Genomic DNA, 9,751 nt, shown 5'->3' with positions numbered 1-9,751 from the left:
CTCCTCCAGCCAAACTAAGGCACTTTGATATTTTTGACAATCTATCCCACCCTGGGGAGGCAACTATGTACTAGACCAGTGTACTAGTTAGTGTTCTAGGCTTGCAGACCAAGGGGCTTCAGTTAAGGGCTCAGCGGTCTTAGGGACAACCGACAAAGGTGTTAAGTACACACCTAGCAATGACCAACTCTCACTTATTTTCTTATGTTGACCATTTATGGCACAGGTGTGTCTGGCGCCCCCTGGTGGTAGTACGTGACACTACGTCATAGCTCCGCGTAGGCCACCCCTCGCCTTATCCAATCCTGTGAGGCCACTACCAGTCAAGAAGGACCAACGTTACACTCGTTTCTTGACCATTCCACAAAAACAACAGTGACCAAAAGGTGGCGAGCTGTCCAGCCAGCAATCTGAACTCTCAGAACATTCTGGACGGCGTTCCTTGGCATGAACTCCACAGTCGTTTTGTCCTAGTTTCAACAGCTCTAGCTTTGTGCTAAAAATATCCAGCCTTGGGAGGGCAGGCACGGACTAGCGTACAGGACAGGAGAGCGGGGGGCTGTGGGGGGCGGGGGGGGGCGGGGGTCAGAGTAACTCACTGTTGTAAAGCCAGTTAGATCAGGAAAGGTTTCAACACTTGGCAAACTGCCTCGCGGGCCTCGAAGCCCAGAGGTCACCAAAACACTGACCTGGTGTAACTTCTGGAACATCCTCATCGTTTTGTTATTCCGTCAACAGGCACTTACCCGTTACCCTCAAACATCTTATTTTATGTTTCGCAAAAACAAGTTACTGCCAATATGAGGCTTTTTTTTGGGGGGGGGGGAGCGCTTTCTCTCTTTTTTGTTTTTGTTTTGTTGTTATTTTTTTTACTTCCTTGTTTCTGTACGCAATTCCACTCAGGCCTGTAAGAGCCACCTATCCTGTGGGGGTCCTCACAGGCCTGCTTCTCCCAGACATAATGTGTGTAGAAGATGACTGGGCAGAGAAGAGGTGGAGCGCCACAACACAAGGAACATTCCCTCAAGAGACTGACACCCCCACCTCTCTTACAACTCTGCTCTTCCCCGTCACACTTTGAGGTTATGAACTTTTAACAAGTGACGGTATGTCCATTTCCCTCCCCCCTTGAGAATAATCACAATTATTGCTGTTCTCTTAGTCCTACTTCATGTTGTTGTTGCTGTTTGTTGAGACGAGACATTTCCCAATGTTGAAGTTGCTTTTGTTTCCTTGTTGTCTGCGATGGCTGCTTTGTACTCAGCATTCTCCTGCCCGGCGCCACAGGGGAGGGGACAGGGGAGGGGACAGGGGAGGGGACAGGGGACACATTTGCTCCTTGCTTATGGGGCGGAATGGGTACAGAAGGTACTCGTCATTTAAAACACAAACCGATGTCCCTCGATGACAATCACACAGCTATAGACGAGGGTTATTTACAGTCGCTCAGCCGCACCCGTGCACATGGACCTGCGTAATAGCAGCCCTGCAGCACGACCGGTAGCATTCATCAGTGGTCGCATACGCTAGCCAGCTGAACGGAAGCCCCCGGGTCACAAACGGATGAACCCCACACCGGTATTTACATCCTCGCGCAAACGCGTCAACCTCACTGTCGAGATTCAAAGATGGCTGCCGCCCGGAGAGAGCGGGAGAAGGAGAGGCAGGGAGGGGAAGAGAAAGACACACACACACAGTGAAAGGAGTGATCGATGGCAAATGAATGAACGGGAGAGATAGAGGGAGCGAGGGAGAGACAGAGGGAGAAGGCGTTCCGCCAGGGGTACAGGCGGACGCACAGTGTGGAGTGCCCCTCCATCTGCCCACCCTCCCACCAAACGGGCCTCCCGTCTCTGAAGTCAGCGCCCGCTCTGCGCCCGCGATGGCGGCGGCAGACCGCATGCGTGCCAGCCCGCGGAAACTAGGCCACTGAACTCCTTCTGCCCCCTGGGTTTATTTGAGCTTAAATCCGAAAAAAAGGCTGAACTCCCTCACTCCCTCACCACAAAGCTTCTTTTTTTTTTTATTACCGTAGCTGAGGAAACACACACAGACAGCAAACAAACACAAATATAATCCTCTCGGCCTAAAGAGGTTTGGGGATTTTGTAGGCGTGGGTTCGAGTGCCGGAACGTGCCAGCCGCACACGGGTGTAGGGAGGATGTGGGGATGTGCCGCGTAGTTGTGTTGCTGCCTCGTCGGGTCTTAATCAGAGCTCCTACACTCAGGACACACAGCCTCACACACAAAGGTTCTCTCGGTCTTGTCACTCATACAACCACCACACACGCGTCCTCTGGCTCCCCTCGCGCACATACAGCATCGACGCACATTCTGTATCTCCCTCTCGCACACACGCGCGCACACACTCAGACGTTATTCCTCTGGTCACTATGTGAGCTGTCCTTGGGCTCCAGAAGAGAATCCCTACGTGTGAGTGGGCAATCGTGGCTCGTGATGTCATCCACGACAGGTGTTAAGCAGGCTAGGTTACCCCGGCAACAGTGAATAACCCACAGACATGGCTCTCTCCTTCCCAGCACCAAACCCTCCCTCCCTCCCTCCCTCCCTCTCTCTCTCTCTCTCTCTCTCTCTCTCTCTCTCTCTCTCTCTCTCTCTTTCTTTCCCCTTCCCTCCCTCTCTCTCTCCCTCTCTCTCTCTCTCCCCTTCCCTCCCTCCCGTCTCTCCCTCCCTCCCTCTCTCTCTCTCTCTCTCTCTCTCTCTCTCTCTCTCTCTCTCTCCCTTTCCCTCCCTCCCTCTCTCTCCCCTTCCCTTCCTCCCTCTCTCCCCTTCCCTCCCTCCCTCCATCTCCGTCCCTCCCTCCCCTCCTCCCTGGTGAGTCTTTCCAGTGCTTGTCGTGGGAGGGCAGGGCTGCTAGGGGGTGGGTCTGGCCGGCCGGCTGGAGAAAACTGACAATGACACGGATCTCTGCAGGGTCCACATCTTTCGATATGAAATAAGCTGTTTGATCCATTAACCCTTTGGGCTCGTTGTGTCACGCCCTGAGCTTCGGTCCACCTGAGCTAAAAGGCACAGGAGTCTCCAGGATTTCAGACAGCCCATGGAAAAAGAATTATTGTTTGGTTTTGTCCAATGTCTTAGTTTTTAACTGGTCAATTGCAAAGGTCCGTTTTCCCCCTTGTTGCACCTAAGAAGCACCCTGCAATTATCCACACGGTACATTTTTTTGTAAAAGGGTTAAACAAGTAACATTGGCTATGTTGGATGCTTGAGCAACACCTCAAGGTCACTATCTGTGTACGTTGCACATGTTGGCAATCAGCGGGCCCAGAATGGAGTTAGCCAGCCAGGTGTGACCACTGGAAGAGACCACGGTTGATCATCGTGCCACAGCGCTGCGTAAAGGGTTAATACAAGACGTAAGGCTTCACGAGGCCTGTTCCAAGTTATGTTTTTGCACATTTGTGAGATATCTTAATGTCAGTATTTTTTTTTTCCAAGTGCCTTTTATTATAGAAGATATACAGTATATGACAAAGGATTATATGAATTTATATATTTTTTTTCCTGGTGTGGCGTTCGAATGTCACACATACCGAATTTTAGAGGTGTAAAAGTCTCCAATTGGTACAACATAGCTGTGTTCTCCTGTTTTAGAGGAATTTTATTACGATATTGATAATGATGTCAATGAAACACACACAAAAAAAGAAACAAAATGTTTAATAAAGTTGCATTTGATACAAATCCAGGAACTCATTTCTTTACACCTCATCCACAATGCAGGTCTTCAAATCTGCTCACCCAGGTGTGCATGTGCCTATCCTCACCCCATCTCTTCCATATACAGCAGGATGTTCAGTCACTCATATTTAACTACACCAGGACAACCAGTTTTCTGAGATTGAAATCACATTCCAGAACGTTCTTTGCCTCCAAAGTTCATAGTGTCAGATGTCATCTACTAGCAATTAGCGCCTTAGCCCTTCGGGGGGGGTATTCCAGAAAGCAGGTTATGCAACACAACCGGGTAAGTTAACCCACCAGCTGATTCACGATGTTGCAGCAACCTACTGGCAATGTTGCTACAACGCTGGGTGTCAGCTGGGGCGTTGACTTACCCAGGTATGTCACATAACCTGCTTTCTGGAATACCCCCCAGGACATCCCTTAAGAGAAAACATCACTGCTGAATATGCACTTCTTCATGACATTCTCGCATACTGGCAGCACTTAGACTTATTAAGACAACCCCAAACCTTTAAAATACAAACTACCAATCCTGACCTTCTTTACGGTCTTCCATGACAACATGACAACTAACTTCCCTCACAAAGCCGCTTATGTTTTGAGCACGGTAAACCTAAGTGGTCAGATTGAAGCATTTTGAGGTCTAAAATATGTGATGTACCTGCATATGGCTGACCAGGGTCGGCCCAAGCCTTCATGGTGCTCTAAGCAGAATTGATTTGGGGGCCCCTCTAAGTCGGTTTTTATAAAAATAAATTACATTAAACTGTAATTTAATGTGCTCTTGGGGGCCCTCTGGTGGCCACGTGGGCCCTAAGCAGCCGCTTAGTTCACTTCTGCCTTGGGCCGGCCCTGTGGCTGACACACTAGAATACCTGTCTTCAAAAGGGCCCTGCATCATCATACATAGAGGCATGAACACACACAGTCAAGGAGAGATAAAACACTAGGGTTGTTTATTAGGGTGTAATTTACAGTGGGTTTGGTGTGGGAGGGGGGGAGACAGTGCCTGGTTCATGTTTCTGAACTCTGTTGTTTGTGCTGCGGTGGTTTTTCCTGGGACTGGATAGAAAGCTCCTCTTCTAAACGCTCCTTGGCCCTTACCACCTGGATGGATACACACACACGCACACACACATACACACACACACACACGCACACACACACACTTAGTTACCTGACAGGGCTAGATACCTGACCATAGCGTTTCTTTAAGACCAAGTGAAATTGCAACGTTAAGAACAAAGCGGTTTGATTCAGTCAATTACAAAGCTGAAGATTGAACCTTCCTTCATTGGACAGACAGTGATCGGATCATTGATCACAGCAACAAAAAAGAAGCACCAATCCCCTCGCATCCCATTGGTGGCGACCTCATGGAGGACCAGAACCAATTAAGAAAAAGACCTTACAGTACACACCATGTTCTCCTTATACCCACCTTTGATTGGATGTAAAAAGATCCACCTACTGCCTTGTCATTGACTTTGAAGAGGTGTTCATAGTTCTACAGAGGGAAAAGAGGAGGTGTTAGTCCATCCACAGGTACTGTATACCCGCTACAGACTGACAGACTTCCAACGGAACGACAAACCAGCAATACTCTAAGTCACACAAGGTGTGTGTGTGTGTGTGTGTGTGTGTGTGTGTGTGTGTGTGTGTGTGTGTGTGTGTGTGTGTGTGTGTGTGTGTGTGTGTGTGTGTGTGTGTGTGTGTGTGTGTGAGAGAGAGAGATAGTGTGAGAGATAAGGATGTAAGGAAGGGAGAGAGGGGGGAAAAGGTGAGAGAGAGACACAGGCAGAGAGAGAGACAGGGAAAAGGGAATACAAGAGACAAAGAGAGACAGAGAGACAGAGAGACAGAGAGAGAGAGAGAGAGAGAGAGAGAGAGAGAGAGGGCACCTTCTGGATTTCCTCGGGCGTGAGAGTGGTGATGTTGAGGATCTGTTGGGCCTCCTGTAGGTTCATGCCGGTGATGCTGGAGGTAGCTGCTGACTGCTGTCCTGCCCTACCTCGAGCCTCCGCTGCGGCCTGACTGGCTGTGCACACACGCAGTAACGGTCACCGTTAGTGGGTTCACAGCGGGCAGACAGTTACTGTTGTTAAAACAATTATCCTACAAGGGAAAACATTTGTTGTTGTTGTTATATGGTCCATACCTGCAAATTCTTGCCGTAAGGCACGCGCAAACGCCCGTCCCACCACCTGCGTGCCCATCAAAATGATCTGGGCAAGGTATTTCGCCTGGGAGACAGGAGACAGTGAAGTATAAAACTACAATGATGGCACCAATGCTTTAGAGACAGACATCAGACTAGTTAAGTCACAGAACACAGCGTTCCTCACGTCACCCGAGGGATATCATAATGTTGTTGAAGCTAATGAACATAACTGAAGCAATACTACTATGCTACAATTTTCACATAGGACACGACTTAGCTTGCTAGTTAGCAATATAGCCACCTAGCGTTAGCTATGAAGGAATGACGGAGACGTGTGGTGATGGGGTAGCTAGCTATAGCTACCCGATAGGCAGACAGATGGTTGTCAGGGAGAGAAAATACAGTTTAATGGACAGTAAACCTTTGTCCTCTTAGGTTATATGTAGAGCTATAAGCTTGTCATATGAATGACACATTATGCATGACAGTTACACAATCGAGTCTGGTCTCTCAACCCTTGTTAAAAGAGCAATCTAAGAACAGCATGGTTTGGTTTGAATGACATTAACATCTTCAGCGATCAAATTTTTACTGAAAAGGACACAAGAAAAATACGAGATCGCAAAATGATTGAACATCTTACCATTATTAGTCCAAATGTCCCCTCAAAGGTACAGGAGATAAAGCTTACAGCAATGTTCACATGTAGCCTGCCAAGGTAAAAGTTCGGTCAAAGACGTTCTACAACATTGACTCCACTCGGCGAAAATACTTCCCCCTAGCGGGTGGATGTATGAACTATAAATATCTGCCAGCGCACAGAAAAATGATTTATACATGTGACAAGCAGTGGCGATTTTAGACCCTTTTTAAGGGGTGCTCAAGCACACCTACATTTCATCTCAACACCCCTAAAAATAATAATAATCAATTAAAAAATTAAAATTATTATTGTTTATTATCATTTGATGCTGGTAGTTCATGAAGAAAGGGACATCCTTATTTATTTATTTCATTCAATATTTTGCATAATAATACATAAATGTATTCATTGTTATCCAGTGAAATTAGGGATTTATTACAGGCATTGAAACTCACCTTTAGGTGAGCCTCACCTGCATGACTGTTATTAGCAAGGGGGTTTAGCACTTTTGCAAGGCACTGTATTCATTCATTGACACAAAATGCATAGAGTAAACACAAAATAAAAATGCTTGAACGTCTTCTGCACACAATCTAAACCGAGACCAAAACTATCGATTTTACCAATGTACCAATGCTTTCACACTGTACATCAACCAATTGTCATAGTGATTGACTGATTATAAAAAACTGTATCTATTAATTATCTTTTTTGTATCATTGACAAACAGTCTTTGTGCTGTTTTCTTATGCCTGCATAGCCATAAGTTAGTTCTTTGTAAGGTGCAACTAGGAAAGGCCTGTGACACTAGTGTTGGTCAGAGGTCAGAATATTACCAAAGTGCGATGTGATAAAACCTTTAGACAAGCTGGGGATTTAACAAATCACTGCAGAATCCACACTGGAGAGAAGCCCTACAGCTGTGAACTCTGTGGTAAAACCTTTAGGCAGGCTAGTGGTTTAACAGTTCACCGCAGGATCCACACTGGAGAGAAGCACTAAGCAGCCCACGCTGACTATTTATGTCAAACAAATGACCTATTGAAGACTTTCTTGAACATCTATGATAGAAAAACCAATGGGGTGAAGTTGTCCCAGCAGTCAACACCTGAGAGAACTTCTGTAAGACCCACAGCTGGAAGAACTACTGGCCTGCACCTACTGGGACAGCACATGCAGAAGATCATTAATACATTGACTCATACTTTAAGTCAGGTATTTTATGGATACAATGTTGTACTGTAACGTAATGTTATGTTAAGTTTGGCAACTGAAGTGTTGAGATATAGAACTCATTAATGATTTTTCTATTTTAGAGAGAATCATTGAGTGTCCCAGCTGTGTAAGATTTTGTGAGGCAAGACTTGCCCCCCAAAAACGTACCCATAATGTTCGCTCAGCGTCAGTGCACCCCTTTAAACCGGTCATGCTGGTGTTGTGAGTGCCCGAGCCAAGGACACTGGACATCAAGTAATAAGCGATAGAAGGGTTCTACGGCCTCCTCATAAAAGGAATACATATTTAGAATAGTAATTTTTATCAGAGATGACATTGCAAGGGTCAATTACGTATTGGCAAAATACATCGATTGATGTAGAATAAACCATTGTGGTCTTAGGTCAAATTGAAAATAAAGTCAAATCACCGGTTGCAGTTGTTTTGTCGCTTGAATTCTTTAATCTCTGCCCTTGCCTGAGACTGCAAACAATACAGGTGAAATCGGTGATCCATCGATAACCATTACAATGGGTTTATCACATTTGTTCCAACTGAAATCACAAAACTCTAAGCACACAGTTAACACAAGTTTGTGGATACTTGTTTTTATTGCTTTCAAACAGAATGCATTAAATGACTACATTTTTTTTGTTAAAATCAGTATAGTTACATTTCGTGAGCCTGCATACTCCTACCAGAAAAATTTGCTATCCAATCTGTATAGTTTTTGACCCTTTACCTCAAAAGTCAGATTTACATAACGGTCTGGCGTCTGGCGCACACCTGCGAGGGTCACCATGTAAACTAACAATATAAATTGGTGTGTGAGTGTTGCCTATCAATATAATTCACAGCATTGAGTTGTCAGTGAGTATAGGCGTACACGAGCATCTGTTGCATAATCACACGTAAGTCGCAGAACGATCACAATAGGACTGATTTGTGTAGCATCACACCAAAAAACGAAAGTCTGTGGCTGCCTTGATTTACTACCAAATGGTGCAGCACAGGCTACTGCTGTCCTCTAGTGGAAGACTGTGGTAATGCACGCAACCACACTCCCATATAACTAGTGGAATAAATCGTTTTCACAAAGTGCAGTGATACACGTCCCGTTGCATACATTTAAAATGTTCTAGAAGAGGAGTTTTGTGTTAAGACGCATGTACTGTATACCAGAACATGACATTGAGACATGTTATCATTCTTCATGTTGAATTTAGATTCACACAGACAAGCCTGACTCACCTTCTGAAGGGCAGGGCCGGCCCAAGCCTTTACAGGACCTTAAGCAGAATTCAATTGGGGGGCCCTTGGCGTTGTTAATATATACATAGTAAAAATTAACCTGAGAAACATACACCTCTCACCAAATGATCAACATTACATGTGCAAAGTGGCCCATTCTGACATCAAAATATGTCATTTATATGTGAAAACTGCAGATCCCCTACTGGCCAATTATACTTGAGCATGGGCGGAGACTAGACAGAGAAAACTCCTTGAGGCTCCAGAGAGATTAAAGACACTCAACCAGAGAGACTACAGACACTCAACCAGAGAGACTACAGACACTCAACCAGAGAGACTACAGACACTCAACCAGAGAGACTACAGACACTCAACCAGAGAGACTACAGAGAGAGACTCAACCAGAAACAGCAGTAACCAGACACAGGATCAACCAGAGAGAGACTCAACCAGAGAGACTACAGAGAGAGACTCAACCAGAAACAGCAGTAACCAGACACAGGATCAACCAGAGAGAAACAAGCTTCCAGAGACTAGATACAGGATCCAGAGAGACCAGAGAGAGAACAAAGAGAGAGCTGAGTTATGGAGACACATCACTGTGACACGTGGGAAGAGCCTTTCCTCATCCACTAGCCTCAAGAAGCACAAGAGGATCCACTGGAGAGAAGCCCTACAGCTGTGACCTCTGTGGTAAAACCTTTAAACGGACTGGGGAATTAACAGTTCATCTCTCCTATCTCCAATAGGAGATCTGCAGCTTTCAC

The 9,751-nt window shown here is 46.0% G+C and overlaps 1 protein-coding gene across 1 annotated transcript; it reads right to left on the bottom strand.

Moving 5' to 3' along the window:
* Positions 1-4,650: 4,650 nt before the first annotated feature.
* pam16 (presequence translocase associated motor 16) lies at positions 4,651-6,662 on the bottom strand. The gene is made up of 5 exons (XM_084676677.1): positions 6,516-6,662; positions 5,870-5,954; positions 5,613-5,749; positions 5,153-5,218; positions 4,651-4,818 (listed from the first exon to the last, which is right to left on the bottom strand). Exons 1-5 carry the CDS (start codon positions 6,516-6,518, stop codon positions 4,726-4,728), a joined length of 384 nt encoding a protein of 127 aa, XP_084532803.1. The 5' UTR covers positions 6,519-6,662; the 3' UTR covers positions 4,651-4,725.
* Between the last annotated feature and the right edge of the window lie 3,089 nt (positions 6,663-9,751).

Source organism: Hypomesus nipponensis, chromosome 17, assembly GCF_054491055.1.
Source record: "Hypomesus nipponensis isolate SF chromosome 17, ASM5449105v1, whole genome shotgun sequence".
Classification (NCBI taxonomy): Eukaryota; Metazoa; Chordata; class Actinopteri; order Osmeriformes; family Osmeridae; genus Hypomesus; species Hypomesus nipponensis.
This window is presented reverse-complemented; position numbering and strand designations above follow the sequence as displayed.

Bases quoted from the DNA above. Each gene is read 5' to 3' on its own strand.
- pam16 (XM_084676677.1), bottom strand. The intron at 5,750-5,869 runs GTATGGACCATA...GTGTGTGCACAG, and splicing joins CTTACGGCAAGAATTTGCAG to CCAGTCAGGCCGCAGCGGAG. The intron at 5,219-5,612 runs GTGCCCTCTCTC...TTCCCTCTGTAG, and splicing joins CGCCCGAGGAAATCCAGAAG to AACTATGAACACCTCTTCAA.